At 41.8% G+C, this 20,618-nt stretch overlaps 1 protein-coding gene across 2 annotated transcripts in view; it reads right to left on the reverse strand.

The window, feature by feature from the left end:
* Positions 1-20,618, reverse strand: part of pcdh11 (protocadherin 11) — a 624,709-nt gene that overhangs the window by 588,543 nt on the left and 15,548 nt on the right. For both annotated transcript variants that reach the window (XM_061930581.2, XM_061930582.2), the window contains exon 2: positions 8,415-10,922. In XM_061930581.2, coding sequence (XP_061786565.1) covers positions 8,415-10,922 — 2,508 coding nt within the window. The remainder of the gene's footprint in view (positions 1-8,414; positions 10,923-20,618) is intronic.

Raw genomic sequence — 20,618 nt, forward strand, 5'->3', positions numbered from 1 at the left:
GATTAATTTCTGTGTGTTGATGCAGTTTTACACTTATTTTCGTTTGACTAAATACACATTTATCAATTGCAATTTTTAAAAACAGTGGATTTGTAATAAGAAACAGTTAAATTAATTCCCACTACATTTATTAAATTAATGGAAATGTGTGCAAAACTGGAACATAGGTGCCCTAAAATAAAGAAGCTGGTCGGATCGCTGCAGTCAGCCAAATTTAGAACTCTCTGCATTACTTTATTTACAATCAATACATCGATTATTGATGTTTACTAATCGATTTTATAATCGTCCCTGTCCGGATTGCGATGCATCTAAAAACGGATTATTTCCCCCACCTCTAACTTGTTGAATTAGGTCCTGCAATGAGCAACTCCAACATTACGTTGAAACAACATACTTTTTGACAACATTTAATCAATGTCGGATCCTGACATTGATTTGACCATTTAATTTTGGTAATTTCCCAATCAATACTCTATAACACAAATACAACGTTGAAACCACATTCTTTTTGACAACGTTTAATCAATGTCAGGTTGTGACGTTGATTTGACCATTCAATCTTGGTCACTTCCCAACCAAGAATCTCCAACACAAATACAAGGTTGAAACAACATGCTTTCTGACAACGTTAAATCAATGTTGGGTTCTGATGTTGATTTGACCATTGAATTTTGGTCATTTTACAACCAATATTCTCCAACACAAATACAACGTTGAAACAACATACTTTTTTGACAACGTTTAACCAATGTTGGGTCCTGACATTGACTTTAATTAAATTTTGGCAATTTCCCAATCAATACTCTATTACACAAATACAACGTTGAGACAACATTCTTTTTGACGACGTTTAATCAATGCCAGGTTGTGACGTTGATTTGACCATTGAATTTTGGTAATTTCCCAACCAATAATTTCTAACACAAATACAATGTTGAAACAACATGCTTTCTGACAACGTTAAATCAATGTTGGGTTCTGATGTTGATTTGACCATTGAATTTCGGTCATTTTACAACCAATATTCTCCAACACAAATACAACGTTGAAACAACATGGTTTTTGACGTTTAATCAATGTCAGGTTCTGATGTTGATTTGACCATTGAATTTTGGTCATTTTCCAACCATATCCTACATCACAAATACAACGTTGAAACAACATACTTTTTTGGCAACGTTTAATCAATGTTGGGTCCTGACATTGACTTGACCGTTTAAGTTTGGTCATTTCCCAATCAATACTCTATGACACAAATACAACGTTGAAACAAGATGCTTTTTGACAACGTTTAATCAATGTCAGGTTGTGACGTTGATTTGACCATTGAATTTTGGTAATTTCCCAATCAATACTCTATAACGCAAATACAACAATGAAACAACATTCTTTTTGACAATGTTTAATCAATGCCAGGTTGTGACGTTGATTTGACCATTGAATCTTGGTCATTTCCCAATCAATAATCTCCAACACAAATACAACGTTGAAACAACATGCTTTCTGACAACGTTAAATCAATGTTGGGTTCTGATGTTGATTTGACCATTGAATTTTAGTCATTTTACAACCATATTCTACAATACAAATACAACGTTGAAAGAACTTTTTTGACAATGCTTATTCAATGTTGTGTCCTGACATTGACTTGACCGTTTAATTTTGGTCATTTCCTAATCAATACCCTATAACACAAATACAACGTTGAAACAACATACTTTTTGACAAAGTTTAATCAATGTGGGATCCTGACGTTGACTTGACCGTTGAATTTTGGTAATTTCCCAATCAAAACTCTATAACACACATACAACGTTCAAACAACATACTTTTAGACAACGTTTAATCAATGTTGGTTTCTGACGTTGATTTGACCATTGAATTTTGGTAATTTCCCAATCAATACTCGATTACACAAATAAAACGTTGAAACAACATACTCTTTGACAACGTTAAATCAATGTTGGGTTTTGATGTTGATTCGACCATTGAATTTTGGTAATTTCCCAATCAACACTCGATTACACAAATAAAACGTTGAAACAACATACTTTTTGACAACGTTAAATCAATGTTGGGTTTTGATGTTGATTTGACCATTGAATTTAGGTAATTTCCCAATCAACACTCAACACAAATACAACGTTGAAACAACATGCTTTTTGACAACGTTAGATCAATGTTGGGTTCTGACGTTGATTTGACCATTGAACTTTAGTCATTTTGTATTCAATTTTTTCCAACACAAATACAACGTTGAAACAACATGCTTTTTCACAACGTTTATCAATGTCAGGTTGTGACGTTGATTTGACCATTGAATTTTGGTCATTTTCCAACCAATATTCTGCAACACAAATACAGCGTTGAAGCAACATACTTTTTTGTCAACGTTTAATCAATGTTGGGTCCTGACGTTGACTTGACTTGTGAATGTTGGTCATTTCCCAATGTTGGACAATAACGTTGTCTCAATTTACAAATGCAACTATTTTTGCAACGCTGTTTCAAAGTCAGTTTTAAAGGACATTTATGTACAATCAACGTATCAATGTCTTGTGCCTGCTGGTATTGCCGTAGTTTGTCCTAATAATATAGTATCTACTGTGTTTTCTGTTGTCAGGTTATAAGTCAATATTATAGTACGTTATTATGATTATGCTCCAAATTGGGCATTGAGCTACAGAAGATGGGCAAACACTGTATGAGACGGTATGCCTCACTACTGGCGATGTACGGTACAGCAGTTTGTCATGCATTTAGCTGTAGGAGGCGACCCTAAACGCCCTAGATTTGGAAGCAAACAAACAAAGGCGTTTGCCTTTTAGCCTCCCTGCCTGTTGGCGCTGATGTCGGAGATCAGTCAAGGAAAGGTGGCGCTCGTTTAGTCGGCCCCACGCTAAAGTGCACACCATCACAAGTGCTCCTCATCACTGGCGGGCAGGTTGACCTCTAATACAATGCAGCTCCGGTTCAAAGAAAATGACGTGTAAAAACTGAGGAAGGAAGAGATGTTTGTGTGTGTGTGTGTGAGTGTGGTTGTGTGTGCACGGGGGGTTGTTGCTGTATAATGGAGCCATATGGTAACACATATCTGTAGTCTCTGTAGTATTTTTTACCAGCTGTACTCTTTAACGGCTACATCTGTATAGTCCCTGGAAACATTTTGGTGACCGTAACCTGTAAGCAATTTCACGTGCTCGTGTCATTCGAGGCCGGGTGCGCTTTTTTTATTATCATTTTATTTATTTATGTATTTATTTGACAGGGACAGTACAATTAAACATTGCTACCCATAGGTAACCGATGTCAAAGTAGGTAGGTAGGTAGGTCTTTATTGTCATTGCACAAGTACAACTAAGCCATACTTGCCAACCTTGAGACCTCCGATTTCGGGAGGTGGGGGGTGGGGGCGTGGTCAGGGGTGGGGCGGGGCGTGGTTGGGGGCGTGGTTAAGAGGGGAGGAGTATATTGACAGCTAGAATTCAACAAATCAAGTATTTCATACATACATATTATATATATATATATATATATATATATATATATATATCTACATCCTGAAAATATGCAAACAAAACTGTGTTTAGATTATTGATACTTCAAACTTGCATAAATAAATATTAAGGAATATAACATAACTTGGCTTCTGAGAGTTTCAAAATGTAATGAATAAAATGCTAAAGTTGTTGATAAACAAGCAATTATTTTAATAATTAAATATGGTCATTTTAAATTAATTATTATGATAATTTAAAGTCAATTATTTCAAATATGTTTATTTTAATGTATAATTCTATGGCTGGATGTAATAAGGAGTCACGAAAAAATACAAATTAAAAATACAATTAATTTTGATGTTTTTAGCAAAATATAAAAAAAATGTTTTTTTTTTTTTTTTTTTTTTAATTAATAAATATATTTATTTTTAGGTAAAATGAACATAATAATACAATTTATCTCTAGTCTGGATGATTTAGTTCTTGTCACCCTGTTGTCCTCACTCAGGTTCGCATGGAGCTGGAGGGGGCGTGGCTTCCAGCTCCGGCTGAAAATCGGGAGATTTTCGGGAGAATATTTGTCCCGGAAGGTTTTCGGGAGAGGCGCTGAATTTCGGGAGTCTCCCGGAAAATTCGGGAGGGTTGGCAAGTATGAACTAAGCGTAAGACTTCTAGCCACAGGCTAATTTGCAACCCTCGTCCCTGGTTAGGCTTTTAAAGAAAAAGTGAGAAAAGTGAAAAACAAATACAACAAGATTAAGACAAGTACAAAATGAAAATACATTTAAAATAATTGGCCCCATTTGTCCATTACTACATCCAGTTCTATTGCTCACACTTCTGATTTTCCCTAAGCCATTTTCTCAGTTTTTCAAGTTTAATGTCCGAACTGTGACTTTAACTCCAGTGGCAATGGCAGTGCCACGCTATAAACGGCATTTCAGCATGTGAGGTTAAAGGTTCATTAAAGAACTTGCAGGAGATCATAAACTTTCATGGACCAAACAGCACAAAAAATATTTGTTTTCCAAATCAGGATTCTACAGTGGTCTCACTGTTTAACAGCCACATTATAATGATCTATGAAAAACAAAACATATGTGGATATTGTTTTATAGTAGTAAACAATAGCCTACTATCAGATCACTGTGAAATCTGAGGCTGACACACCCAAGTATCATCTTTGAGGATCACCGCGTCCTTCCCTCGTCTTATCAGCCTCATACGAAACCTAATTACAGTGATTTTAATCATACTGTATTACGAGTGATTAACCCCTTTAGTGCATTTAATTAACCTTTGCAGCCACGGATTTTCATCTTGCCTTTTCTCCTCCATGACACGGGCTTTAAATAATCATACTTAAAACTGGAGGGAAATGTAATGTCTAAAGTGGGAGCCATCGCTGTCAGTCGCTTAAGGGGACGGAATAGTATGGATCGTATTTTGAGACACCACTAAAAGGTATGGTTGATAACTTCTAATAATGTTTCCTTACCATAAGGCCGGGGCCCATTGTTGGGCAGCGAGCGCCCCCTGGAGGGCAGTCAATAAAATATGTTTTCTCGGTTGCAGTCCGTTGATTGATTGATTGATTGAGACTTTTATTAGTATATTGCACAGTACAGTACATATTCCGTAGAATTGACCACTAAATGGTAACACCCGAATAAGTTTTTCAACTTGTTTAAGTCGGGGTCCGTACTCAGTTGTATTACACTTGTTCACCACTTGTGGCAGTAATGACAATCTCAACGAAACAGAAGAAGACTGGAGCTAAAGTTCAAAGTTTACTAAGCGCAAAAAATTGGACTAAAGTGGTAAAGCTGTATTTTCATTTGGAATTACATTTTATAGACAGTTTAGTTAAGAAACAGTCATTATTCATTTGGATTACTTATTTTATTTTTTATTTTCTTGAGTTATTTATGTGTCCCTTCTTATGCAGTATATTTGATTACTACTTATTTTTCCGAATCCGCCTGACCTAAGCCTAAGGTTAGGCGTTAAATAAATAATAATTTGTGATTGGTTTTCATTTGACAAAGTCGTAAACTGTAAGTAGGTTTGACATAAATATTGAATACGATTAAAATCAAGACTAAGTTTCTTAATTGAGTGTTGATAATTTAGTGGGGCCCCGATGCTAAAAAGGTTAAGAACCCCTGTCTTCATGAATACAAGGAGAACATTCAACCAGAGCCCCATTAAGAGGATACGATTTGAGATAATGTTTGCTGATCATATATGCATTGATTTTTAAATTGATCCCAAAAAGTCTCTCTCTGGTGAAAATCAGTTGCAATCCGTGGTGCTCACCGTTCAAGATGTGCCATAACTCAGAGTTGGGGAACTCTATCTGAATTTGTTTGCATAATGCATGGCGACCGCGCTGAGGTCAAGAGAATCCTTGTGACGAGTTGTGAGTGTGTCACATAAACATATTATGAATTTAGTCTTCAGTATTCAGGGCTGTGGTAGGCTTATGTATTATACACCTTGTCAGCACATGGCTTTTAACCGGGGTTTAAATTAAAAGGTGGCTGAAAAGAATGACTACGAGCTCTGTGTGGGTGTCCTCATAAATTATCTCCGGCACAATAATTCACGGGATTAAGAGTCATTTAGCCAAAGTACGCCACGAGGCTTTGCTAGATGCCGCATATAAGAGCACCATGGGGGCCAAAAATGCAAAAAAGCACACACAAAATGAAAGAAGCAACAACAACAAAACATAAGATTGATGCAATAACATGACGATGACCCAGAATTGGATGAATGGCAGATTTCATAATTAGAATCCAAACAAAGACAGGAATGAAAGCCAACCAAGAAACAACCAAATCCTCCAGAAATGGAAAAAATAAATAAAATGGAAATAAAAATAAAACGCACCAGCAGCATACATGTGAGTAGATAGCTACTCCGATGTGAAGTACATCATTCATCACTTTGAACGTGCTGCTATTTGCAGATGTTGTAAGTCCAAAAATACACATTGTGTACTGGGAATACCAGAACACTCTAGGAACCTCAACCGGGACGCAATTTGAGCTCATTTAAACATCTACATATGCAATTTATAACAATAATTGGGGTCGTTAAAGAGGAACGTTTACGAGCTAAATGCAACGTCGGCCGAGCAGGCTTTTTATGGACTAGTGTTCCCTTGGTGTTTAAGTATATTGGTCTCGGAGCTCTGCGTCACCTTGATCCCCGCGACCCCCCCTTGTTCCCCCCCGCCCCCAGCAGTACTTTGTCTTCCCAGCAGCACTGTGCTCTCGCTGTCGGCACCGTGCAAGGCCACCTCTCCTTACTCTTGATTTACATTTATTTCCCTCATCTGCTGTTATTTATTGGGGCACTTCGCATTTGGCACATTTCTCTTTATGGAATCATAAGGGCCGTTGCTGTACTACCTCATTCAAATGAGCGTTTCTCTCCCCGTGAACCCGTGCAGTAACTCCCCCGGGAGAATAAAAGCAGCACTTCATTTTATTTTATTTTATGTTTTTGAATGATTGCTGATTAAGTGAGTAGTCTCTGTCAGTCGTGTTTTCTCGGTCGGTTTAAAGGCAAAGCCTAAATGTTTGCAAAACAGCTTAGCTTGGCCTCTTAACCTCCAGATAAATCTGTCCGGTTCGGTAATCGCTGCCCGTGTTCCGACTCGCTCTTCAAGTCCTTTTGTAATAACTCTGATAACCGAGCGAGTATTTTGTAATAGAAGTCTTGCCTGCAATAGTAATAATAGCCAAACGTGTAAAAAATCAAAGTTAAAGTTAAAGTACCACTGATAGTGGTGGTGAAATTACTCTGTGTATTTGACCCATCTCCTTGTAGCAGTGGGAGCAGTGAGCAGCAGCGTGGTGATTTAACCCCCAATTCCAACCCTCGATGCTGAGTGCCAAGCAGGGAGGTAATGGGTCCCATTTTTATAGTCTTTGGTATGACTCGGCCGGAGTTTGAACTCACGATCTGCCGATCTCAGGGCGGACACTCTAACCACAAGGTCACTGAGCCGGTCACACACCGGTGTGTGTGATGGTTGCCTTGAGACAACCTTCATCCATCCATTTTCTACCGCTTATCCCTTTCGGGTTCGCGGGGGGTGCTGGAGCCTATCTCAGCTGCATTCGGGCGGTAGGCAGGGAACACCCCGGACAAGTCGCCACGTCATCGCAGGGCCAACACAGATAGACTGACAACATTCACACTCACATTCACACACTAGGGCCAATTTAGTGTTGCCAATCAACCTATCCCCAGGTGCATGTCTTTGGAGGTGGGAGGAAGCCAGAGTACCCGGAGGGAGCCCACGCAGTCACGGGGAGAACATGCAAACTCCACACAGAAATATCCCGAGCGCAGGATCGAACACAGGACCATCGTATTGTGTAGATAATTCCCCAAAAAAGTGCATACTTTACATACTGTATCAATCGAAAAAGTAGGATATTTTATTTTGGTCATTGTCTAGCGGCCCCGTATTAGGTGTAATTGACAATAACTGCAAGCTTGATTAAAAAAAAAAAAAAGTCATCAATTTTAATTTATGAGCCCTCCAAATTCACAAAAGCCAGCCGTCATAATTGCGCCGCCGCCGCTAATCAAGCTTTGAATATGAAATTAACCTGCACATGTAAATGATTATGCAATTATGATTGCTTACAAACGAAGGTGCATACAGGATTAGGGTGCCTCTCTCTGTGTGTTTCTCTAAGCGCCGTTGTATTTCGTTCCTAGTTTTCAAGCGCAAATGACATTCATGTAAACATGTTTCTGGCTTCTGTTGGAAAGTACTTCTGCTCCATACTGCCACCTTCCCCCTGTCATATCAACTACCCCGGGGCAGCAGGGGGAGTGCGGTTGGGGATGAGTGTGGGCGGGTTGAAAAAAGAAGTCATGAATTACCTGTCGGGTGGTGATTTGCCCCGGACTCTTGAATCCCCCCTGACAGCCGCACTCGGAGACACTGTACGGGTCGGAGCTCGTCGATGAGCACTTGGAGAGCGAGTCGCAGCCCACCACGAATGTGTTGTCTAAAGGGAGCTCCTGGATCACGTGATGCTTCTTCGGGGCCACCGGAGTCTCCGGTTTGATTTGAAATGTCGGCTGAGGGGACGCAGACTTGTAATGCTTGGCTAAGTCTGGGCTGTCGGGTTTGAAGGTGGTGGGCGTGGTGGCCCAGTTGTACTTCCCCATGGTCTGCTCCTCCAGCTCCACGGGGAGATCCAGTGTGCCATTAACATGCTCATGGGTGGGGTCGTCAGGCTTGGATTCATCTATGGTCACAAAGTTCAGCAGAAGGCTCTTCGGGGAGCGCTTCTTTCTCTTCTTCTTCTTCTTGATCTGACGGTTTTCTTGATTAGGCGACACCCACTCGCCGCTCTGCTTGCCCTTCTGTACCACTTTGTGTCTGGGAGTCTGTCGGCAGCGCACCAAGGCAGTCACAAATATCACCAAGATGACAGTCATGGTCCCGGCTATGATGGCAATGACAACAATCACGTATCCATTAGCTTGAGGTGTTACCTCGCTGTCCCCTATGTTTCGGTCCAGTGGTGTCTCCATACTTTTCCGCAGCTGTTCTTGGATAAAAGTGGCATTTGACACAGTGTCATTGACGAATAAGTGAATAAGTGCGATAGCTTGTAAAGACTCAGGCTGGCCGAGATCTCTGACTTTGACAACCAGCCTATGCAGCCCTTGATCCGCCGCCACTATTTTCTCCTGCAGTGTTATGTTACCTGTTGTTTTGTCAATGGAGAAAAGGCCGCGAGGGGAGACCCTAGATGTAATGATGATGCTGCTGGTAATGCTATACTGTAGCTCAGCATTCATACCTGTGTCATTGTCAATGGCAAACACTCTTGTAACAACAGCACCGGGGGTTGTGGTGGTCCGCACTAGGTCGTATGAGTAATTGGACGAGGGAACAACGAACACAGGGCGATTGTCGTTTACATCAACCACATTTATAGTGACCTTGGCGTAGGAGGAGCTCGGGGGCTCCCCTCCATCCACTGCCTTGACCATAAATGTGTAGGAGCTCTGCTGCTCCCGATCAAAGGTGATATTGGGCTTGATCACGCCAGTTTGAGGGTCGATGATGAAATGATCTTTCCCGTTCAGAATGGACAGGGTCACGACAGCATTATCTCCTGCATCTGCGTCCGTCACTGTGATTAAGCCCACAGTTCCAAAGAGCGGAAGGTTTTCAGGCACATAGAAGTTGTACTCGGGGTGTGTGAAAGCCGGGCTGTTGTCATTAAGGTCCTGAACAATTAGTCTGACGGTGACATTGTTCTGCAGGTACGAGGAGCCGTTGTCTCTGCCTATGACAGTGAATGAATACCTCTCCTGCTTTTCTCTGTCCAGTCGTTTTCCAACCGAAAGTACTCCCGACCGTCTGTCTATGTTAAACCCGTCGGGTGCATCGGGGCCAAGAGTATAAATAATCTCAGCATTATGTCCGCTGTCTGCATCAGTGGCACTGATTTTTATTAACTGTGATGACGGGTCATTATTCTCTGGTATGGAAAGTTGGATTTCTGGCTGGGGGAAGATGGGCGCATTGTCATTCTCATCCTTGATTTTAATTAAAACCATAGCTGAAGTGTTCAAAGGAGGAGTCCCCCTATCCGAGGCCACTATCCTAATTGCATATTCTCGAGTTGTCTCATAATCGAGTGGAGCAGCTGTCTCCAGTAAAAACTGATCATTAAAGACCGGCTTCAACCTAAATGGAACGTCATGGTCAGTGTAGCAAGTGACTTTGCCAAAGAGATCTGCATCTCTGTCTGTAACTGTGATCAGGGCTATTTTGGTATTGAGAGGAGCATTCTCAGACAACAGAACAGTCCCGTTCACCAGGTTGATAATGTAGCGAGTGTCAATGGAAGGAACATTGTCATTAACATCGGTAACGTTGACAGTCACTGTGGCTCTGGAGGGTGTCGAGCTGCCATCACTGGCCAGAACAATAAGTTTGTGAACAGGCGTTAACTCCCTGTCCAGCGGCTGTTTCACAGTGATCAATCCCGTGTTGCTGTCGATAGCAAAGTGTCGTTTGGTCGAAGCAGAGATCTGGTTACTGAAGGCGAAGTGAATCTGGGCATTAAAGCCGAGGTCCGCGTCTGTCGCGTGTAGCTGAACGACCGACGTCCCCGTGGGGGCGTTCTCGGGTACGGTGACTTCCAGCTCGCTGTTCTTGAAGATGGGGCGATTGTCGTTGACGTCAGAGATGGTGACTTGAAGGATGGCAGTGCTGGACTTGGGGGGGTTCCCGCCATCCTCCACTTTTATCTTCATGACAAAGGTGTCCTTCTGCTCACGATCTAGGTTCTGCTGGACGATCAGCTGCGGCCACTTGTCACCCTCGGGGGTCTCGATGATGTCTAAGCCAAATTCTCCAACGCTCTGAAAAGACAAAGCAAATATTTCAAAGTTACTTCCACTCTCCTTAGCAGTGTGACAGTATATACAGTGCATTAAATTTTGTCCTTATGGTGCTCTGCTGTAAGTCTTTCATATATATGCAAATTTTGAGCTCCTCTTATTCACCGAACTATAATACGTTTTGGAAAATATCACCTTTGAACTCACTTTTCTTTGAAGGTTGTTAGGAGGTTGTCCAAAAGGATTCCATTTAAATTTTTTTTTTTTAATTATTTGTAATTTGTTTAATACCTTTAAGCCAGGGGTCCCCAAACTATGGCCCGCGGACCAGATCTGGCCCACCAGCAACCAAAATCCGGCCTGTGGGAAGTCCCAAGTTAAAAAAAATAAAAAATAAAAAAAAATATATATATATTTTTATTTTGTTTTTAAATCTGTCTTTTCTAATCCATTTTCTACCGCTTGCTACTCTTGGTGTCTCCTAGCCGCTCAGACAAATCATATTGTCCAAAAATGCATTTTCCATCGATAACGTAACATCATCATGCTCGGAATATGTATATATATATATATATATATATATATATGTATATATATATATATATATATATATATATATATATACACGCACATATATAGTCGAGGTTTCTGTGGTTTATTCGTTATACAGTGCTCAATACCGGGGTAGAGCAGAATATACGTTAGGTCCGGAAAAAATAAAGAGGCTATTTCATCCCTACAAGCCTGTTTCACAGGTTTTCCTGCTCTTCAGACATTTTATAATACATATGATGTAATAAAATCCCCTGAAGAGCAGGCTTGTGGGTATTAAATATCCTCTGTGTTTTTTTCCTGACCTACAATATATATATATATATATATATATATATATATATATATATATACAGCCCATGCGGCCCCCAAGTCAAAAAGTTTGGGGACCCCTATTTTAACCTAACCGAGATCTCAAAGGGCAAATTTAACAGGCAGAGACATCCTGAAACAAACTAGCTGCATGGGCTTTGCTCATATCACCAATTAAAATCATGCTTTAAAACATAAGCTAAAGGTTAAATGTTAAAGACGCCAGTTAATTGTTCCTGTTTAAATTCAGTGTAATAACTCCCATCCTACTAACGGTGCCTGTGCGTTGTCAAACCGCTCGAGATTCAAATACAGAAGGCATCTTTAAAAGGCAATGTTAACAAAAGGTACAATTTTAGACATGCTAATAACCTCCAATTTCTGTTGCAGTGCAAGACCATATCACCTTATTTTCATCTAGCGGGAGTGAAGAGTATCAGATGTTCAAACTACTTTTTGTTGAAGAAAAGCTAAATCAAGGCAAGTGCAAAGCTGGGGGAAAAGGAAAACAAATGTAAAATAAATCCCCACAAGAAACTGACAGAACCGGCAATGCTTGTTAAGAGTAATTGCATTCCCTTCCAAGAATAGCACTAATATTTAGTTTCCGACAGAGTATGGTATGGCTCTACGCACAAGTCCAAATAGAAGGAAGCGGATGGGAGGATGGGGGGCATGGGTGATGGAGGGATGTAGAGAGAGAGAGAGAAGGGAGGAGGAAATAAAAAGATCAAGCACATGAATGAGCTGCATGCACATTATGAAACAAAGAAGCCCTTTGAAGCTCCTTCAGTCAGAAGCAGTTTCATGGTGAAACAAGAAAAAGGCTTCTCTTTAAAAGATAAGCTTCATGCTGCACATAATGTTGGAAGCGATTACTCCCGTCTAGGCACAGCCATTAAACGAGATTAAGATATATACATTTTCCTTGTTCAAGTAGGCGAACATTTCCAACCAAACTGTGTGCACAAAGGCTCCTCGAAGGATTCCAGAATCTACGACCGTCCTGGCGCCAGCATGAGGCTGACACAAGGGAACGCGCAGGTGCGGCATGTAAATTATTGTGTACCGTGAAACAAATTGCTTGCCGGGGAAGTGTTGTCAACACGATTGACAGAACTACTTAAAAACACCCAGCGCAGCGGCGATGATCTCTCAGACCTTTTTTGCGGCACCTTATGGGCGCACAAGAGTAATGTAGGAATGCAGAGCCATGACACATGCAACTTTGTCTCAGAACATAAATGCCTTATAGATTAGGTTTTTTCGCACAATGCAGAGCTATTACCAAGCGGCTATCTTGGGGTTTGATTGCTAATCGCTGCCGTCAATTCTCAGTTGTTTGAATAGTCCACGGCCACAGCCCACTGGCTTAGTATTGGTATGCCGGTTTTTGACAAAGACTGATGTTAATAGCGTTATGTTGAGTTAGGATGCGTCAAAAGGAATGTTGCACAATGATTTATGAGGCCGCGTTTCCCCGATGCTTTTGTCTCGGTTTTACACAATTTTACAGCTGACAAGACAGCACTCAGTGCATTTCAATAAGTCGAGGAGAGCCATCTCTGAGGCGGTGCAGCGCTCCTGAATGCAGAATTAGTCTGGTGGATTGCGATAAGATCTAAGGCGGGCTAAGGAAAGGCCAAAACACAACCAGGAATCAATTGCTCGAACCCCTCATGCTCGGAAAGCAGGGTGAATCCGCAGTAAACCCGAGCTGCTAAGTACGCAGAGCACGTCGCACCATACCTTACAATATATATACTTTTCATCAGCGCACATTCTGGACATTTACAGTAATTCAGCTCTCTGCTCTTGTGTGATCCTTTTGTGTTCCTGATGTTTCCCTCTTGTTTTTTTGTGGGTTTTTTTGCCTTTTGGTTCGGGACCCTTTGGGACTGTGTGACAAGGGGTGGCACTTTTGTGACTTCTGCTGTGCTTTTTTGTGAACTTCTGGATCTTCCTCCTGGGAGCCTTTTTTTGCCATGTAGACCAGCTGCTGGGTCTCTGCCACACCAGAGTCCGTTTGGAGGGACTGGAGGAGATGCTGATGAAGAGACTGGGCGCCGAGATGGACGAACTTCGCTGTATCTTGGCTGAATGAGCAGGTATCGGACACCTCGGTCTCCTTAGACGCATCCTCGCTCATCCATGCGGACTGGACACTGGCCGAGAGTTGGTGGGCGGCCGAGGGTGGAGTCGGCTCTCTTGGTTGCTTTGTTGGGTATGCTCCTGTCTCTGGCCATGCTCCCCCCACCCCAGCAGACGATGGCGTGGAACACCGCAGAGGCCACCACAGTGTATATGTTTCTTTTTGTGTTGTTTTACTTTTGTGGCTGTGTGTAGAAGTGGCTGGTTGCATCAGCTCTGCTCTTTTAATGTCTTTGATGTCCTTTGTGTTCTTTGATGTTTCCCTCTTACACACATGTTTATGTGTGCTACGAGGTTTTTTTCTTCCTAGGCCTCAGTCTGGACCCCCTCTCCAGGGGCCCAGGCTTAGACTTTTTTTTTTTTTCTCACCCCCTCCTTCCCAGTGTTCACCTGCTGCTCACCTTTTTTTTATAAGGGGCGCCGGAAGTTGGCAGACCCGTCAGCGATCCTGTTCTGCCTCCCTGTAATGTTTGTCTGCTCTTGAATGGGATTGTTCTGAAAATCTTTATTTCTCATTCTGATTCTAAAGGATTTTATGTTCATACTGCAATATTAAGCCAACAAATCCTGAGAAGAAGAGCGGGGGACCGAGGCATTACAGTGGATGTGGGAGTACACAATGTAATCAGAGCCGACTAATTTGAAAGAAAATGACTAAAGGATGCCAACAGAGGAAGCGTTAACCGCTGATGAGCAAAGGATGACTCCTCACCCCTCTTCTCCTGACAGCGCCTCAGATTATCAGCGGCGGCATCTTTCAGTCAAGTTGACGACCTTATTAAAACTCAGAGGAGACTGAGATTGGGTTGTGAATGCATCAGAAGAAACGAAGCGACTGTGGAGGGGCTAACCGCGGAGAGCTATTCATCACAAGCCCTAGCACCTCTTTATAACGCTGAGAGAAACTTGGCATATTTGTCTCTTATTCCTCCCTGACGCTTGTTGCCACACCTCATCCATTTATGGTTCTGACTGTGTCATAAATTTAGAAAAAAGACAGAAGATGTACATTGTCTGGTGGCCACAGTACCAAAATAGACATGAATCAATGACTATGACTGTGATACATACAGTACATCCAACAAATAAGGCACTGAGGAGATGACATTATTAAGTGCTTTCAACAAATGCAATGGCATTACTAATAAAACATAGGTTTGTTTACAAAGGTGTTTTTTTTACAAGAGAAGCATCCCACACTTCTCCTTTGTAAAGTAAATATGAACAGCAGATATTGGCATCTGACACAATGTTTAGCAAGAGTGGCTGGACAGGACAGATTATGAAAAATAAAATATTGATAGTAACGAGAAAATTCCCGCGGAAATTTTGATGAGGCCTGCTATCTGTGCCCTGGACCTGGAGCTAGCCTTCCTTCCGATGGCCATCCAGCCAAAACCAAAAATAGGACATAAGCATTTTTTAGCCAGAGTTAAAGTACAACATGAGACGTTAAAGGGGAACATTATCACCAGACCTATGTAAGCGTCAATATATACCTTGATGTTGCAGAAAAAAGACCATATATTTTTTTAACCGATTTCCGAAGTCTAAATGGGTGAATTTTGGCGAATTAAACGCCTTTCTATTATTCGCTCTCGGAGCGATGACGTCACGTTGTGACGTCACATCGGGAAGCAATCCGCCATTTTCTCACTTTTGTCGGTGTGTTGTCGGAGTGTGTAACAACACGAACAGGGACGGATTCAAGTTGCACCAGCGGCCGAAAGATGCAAAAGTGGCAAGAAATTGGACGAAATTGGTTCAAAATACGAGGCTGTGGGGAAAGCCGACGAAATGGTCAGTCGTTTGTTCCGCACACTTTACCGACGAAAGCAATGCTACGACAGAGATGGCAAGAATGTGTGGATATCCTGCGACACTCAAAGCAGATGCTGACATCAACTCCAAAACTGGACAGATCAGCTTTCAGGAAAAGAGAGCGGATGAGGGTATGTCTACAGAATATAATAATTGATGAAAACTTTATTAATTACTCGCGGTTTTACGTAAATTATTATACATAAACTGTGTTTACCAATAATTTAGCTTAAAAACATTTATTTTTTTCAATCATTCGAGTACATTCGGGTAGTCTTGTGTAATGCAGTATTTTGTGTCTATTTAGGTATGGTTAACCTGAGTGCTGTAATCGTGGAAAAATATATGTTCTTAGCGCACCTGAAATGGGCTGTCTGCACTCTCAAAGTGCATGTTGTTGCCAAATGTATTTCATATGCTGTAAACCTAGTTCATAGTTGTTAGTTTCCTTTAATGCCAAACAAACACATACCAATCGTTGGTTAGAAGGCGATCGCCGAATTCGTCCTCGCTTTCTCCCGTGTCGCTGGCTGTCGTGTCGTTTTCGTCGGTTTCTCTTGCATACGGTTCAAACCGATATGGCTCAATAGCTTCAGTTTCTTCTTCAATTTCGTTTTCGCTACCTGCCTCCACACTACAACCATCCGTTTCAATACATGCGTAATCTGTTGAATCGCATAAGCCGCTGAAATCCGAGTCTGAATCCGAGCTAATGTTGCTATATCTTGCTGTTCTATCCGCCATGTTTGTTTGTATTGGCATCACTGTGTGACGTCACAGGAAAATGGACGGGTGTATATAACGATGGTTAAAATCAGGCACTTTGAAGCTTTTTTTAGGGATATTGCGTGATGGGTAAAATTTTGAAAAAAACTTCGAAAAATAAAATAAGCCACTGGGAACTGATTTTTAATGGTTTTAACCCTTCTGAAATTGTGATAATGTTCCCCTTTAAGCACCGAGCTATGTGAAAGCATGGCTGAGCTACAAGATAAGGTAATCCTGTCTTTTTTGGCATTTGTGGCAATTGTCCATTAAAAGGGTATGTACCAATTGAATTGGCCCATTTTTTTTTTTATTCGTGAACAGTGTCGCCATGGTAACACAACATGTTGCCAGCTTAAAGTACCGCCGTAGGCGCGAGTGAGACCTTTCTGACGGTATAACATATGTGGGGGTTCTTTGGCTGATCCGTCTGGTATCAACCGTAAGAGAAACGTGCGGAACTATAATAATAAAAGCTGAGGTATGAGCAATAATAATATGGGCTGCTTGCATTGCAGCAAGTCCATAATAATAATAAAAGTTGAAGTTAAAGTTAAAGTACCAGTGATTGTCACACACACACTAGGTGTGGTGAAATATGTCCTCTGCATTTGACCCATCCCCCTTGTTCAACCCCTGGGAGGTGAGGGTGAGCTGTGGACACGCCCGGGAATCATTTTTGGTGATTTTGAAGTATGAGCAATAATAATATGGGCTGCTTGCATTCAAGCAAGCCAATAACAATAAATAAACACGTAAGTGTGACTAAGACAACTACCTTAATATCGCAATAAACCCTGCCCTATATACAATAATGTGACTAATTTATGCATGTTTCCAATTTCCCTAATACATTTAGCCTCGTCACATCAGACAAATTAAATTGCCGAACGGGTTCACAGTGGACCAATTCATTTGTTCACATTAAATCAAATGCACTCGCACAATCATTCAGTCAGCCATTTAGTGTGTTATGCACTCACCCTCATCACGGTGAAGACAGGGCGAAATGCACACTACACAGCCCCAATACCGACCTAATAGGGCAATGACGCCAACATGTCTACATATGCAGTACCGATGGTGTACATAGCTATTGGATGCTACCCTTGTGGGTACCAGGATGTGTTAAATAGATTTAAAAAAAAAAAATGTTGCACTTTCTATACTTCTGCACTTTAGATGATGCTGCTAAAATACTGTAACTTGAAGACCTTGCATGCTGCTTTGTAACTAGCCCTTGTCTTTTTATTATGTAATTTTATTCTTGTTATGTATTTTTAAACTTCTTCTATCATTCTATTTGTGGATGCAAAGGGACTACAGATGGAAATTAGCATGATGCTCAACCTGGTGCAGCCACCTTTTTTTTTATTGTAACTGCACATTGTCCTTTAAATAAAAAAATACAAAAAAAATTGAAAAGTGATCGACCAAGCCATTAAAAAAATGACACAAAACGGAAATCCAACAGCGCCAACGAACCCTGAAAGGCCGGACTGCCGCTTGCTGAAGAAGACAGCACAAGCCAAGAAGCAACCGACCTCGAAACAAAAGTGAAAGCGAAAACGAGGCAGAGAAAACGCTGGACAAAGCAAGCCCGAGTGCCTCTCCAGTCGGCTATTTTATGACTATCTTGTTAAATTTGTGTTTCATGCCTAATTGTGTACACTCGCTGCTTACTGATAAATGTATGCGAACAATACACTGTATATACAAAATGAAAAGTGTCCAAACTTATATTTATGGCAGGTGCACTCATTAGTCCGTAAATTGCTGTAAATTTGCCCCAAACAAGCTGCACATTTCCTCTTTTTTTGATTGAGGTTGAATCTGCTGAAATCAAATAATAAACCAGTTATAGCAATCTCCGGATACCAGAGAGAGAATAATAAAAAAAATGTATGCAGAATAGCAAAATTCTAATGCAGATTTGGGCAAATTAAGGCTAATAGCGTTAAGCTTTTCAATCTGGCCCACCGGACATTCCCAAATAATCTTTAAGATGGAAACTGTAGCTGCCATTATGATGTGCAGTGATGTTTTCAAATGACCGTAAGTCTTGAACTATATAAAGTATTTCAATGGTTGGAATCTGCGCTTTTGCATGATATACTAGTTACTATGGTAATCTAATTAGTTACTATGGTAATCTAAGTCACAGCAGCTAAAACGAGGCAACTAGCAGTGTGGGTGGGGAGCGTTTCCACAGAGTGTTTCCAGAGTGGCCAGCTAGAAATGCGGGTGTCAGGGACAGACACGGAAGGAGATTTTTACAACAAAGTTCTAAAGCTTAGTGATGTATCAGATATATCAGAATGTAGTTTTTTTTTTTGTGGGGGGGGTTGTTGCATTTTTTGCTGTGTTTCGCTTGAACATATGTGGAGGGGGCGGGGGGCACAGGTACGGTGGCCATCCATGGATGAAGTGCTGGCTGTCCAGAGTCGAGACCCGGGGTGGACCGCTCGCCTGTGCATCGGTTGAGGACATCTCTGCGCTGCTGACCCGTCTCCGCTCGGGATGGTCTCCTGCTGGCCCCACTATGGACTGGACTCTCACTATTATGTTAGATCCACTATGGACTGGACTTTCACAATATTATGCTAGACCCCCTCGACGGTCATTGCATCCGGTCTACCCTGGGGGGGGGGTGTCACCCACATCTGCGGTCCTCTCCAAGGTTTCTCATAGTCATTCATATTGACATCCCACTGGGTTGTGAGTTTTTACTTGCCCGTATGTGGGCTCTGAACCGAGAATGTCGTTGTGGCTTGTGCAGCCCTTTGAGACACTTGTGATTTAGGGCTATATAAATTAACATTGATTGATTGATTGATTGATTGATTGACTGATTTTAAAATATGTCTATCGAGATTCGTATGTTGTCAATATTCAGTGTTTTATCGTTCATAGTTAATATTCTAAATCCCACATTCTTTATTTTCTTTTACATTCTGGGTGTCTCATTCAGTAAAAAAAATGTAAAATTCCATTCCGTTTTTAAGGCGGTCTGTCATAACGTTTTTAGCATTCAATCGGATATTATTGTGAGGTTTTGTATTAGTGTTCCTAAAAATAGATATTTTTATCACATTTTTTTCTCAAAATTTGGCCCCCCGTGGCAAAATAATTGCCCAGGCCAGTTCTAAAGTGTGTCGCATTATATTCACACAATTTTGACTCTGGAGCCACAACATCCCCCGCCCTCCGTACACCGGAATAAACAAGGTCAGTGGTCGAATGTTAATTCCAAGAGACGTTGAGATCAGCCAACCAAATTGCAGACATCCACTTCATCATGCAGTTTATCAGCGAGACGTAGCCTTTATAGCCGGCAGCATCGCATTGATCTACGCGAGGCGACTTGAACAAGACACCTACTTTAAATGTGTATGAAGACGCTGACACAGATGAAAGTCGGTTTAATGTAGTGTGTGATTCTGCAAATTCATTCGGTGGGATAAGAAAAGAGGTCAATGTGAGGGAAGCCAAAGCCAAACTTTCAAGCTGAAAATCAGAGCCCCCACCCCCCTCCCCTCAGTTTTAAGTATGTTTCAGCGTCGGTTGCTGTGTTATCCCGCCAATGAGTACAGTGATAGAATCTGCTTCTTCATCCTTCTCCATTCATGCATGGGATTGCTTTTTTTTGACCTTGACCATTTCATAGGACAGCTTTCTCCGTAGTTCAGGTGATGTGACAAAAACTCCGTTGGACTACACCGCCAGACTCACTCTGGACAGCCTGATTACCAACTTTTATGTTTCTGTGTTGGAGCACTGCATGGGATTGGATTCCACCAGTGGTGTGCCGTTAGGGCCAACAAGGCCTTCTCTGCTGGCCTAACATAAATCATGATCATGGATTCCATCTATCCATCCATCTTCTTCCGCTTATCCGACGTCGGGTCGCGGGGTCAGCAGCCTAAGCGGGGAAGCCCAGACTTCCCTCTCCCCAGCCACTTCGTCCAGCTCTTCCCGGGGGATCCCGAGGCGTTCCCAGGCCAGCCGGGAGACATAGTCTTCCCAACGTGTCCTGGGTCTTCCCCGTGGCCTCCTACTGGTCGGACGCCTCCCTAAATACAGGGAGGCGTTCGGGTGGCATCCTGAGCAGATGCC

This window comes from Nerophis lumbriciformis, linkage group LG36, assembly GCF_033978685.3.
Source record: "Nerophis lumbriciformis linkage group LG36, RoL_Nlum_v2.1, whole genome shotgun sequence".
Lineage (NCBI taxonomy): Eukaryota > Metazoa > Chordata > Actinopteri > Syngnathiformes > Syngnathidae > Nerophis > Nerophis lumbriciformis.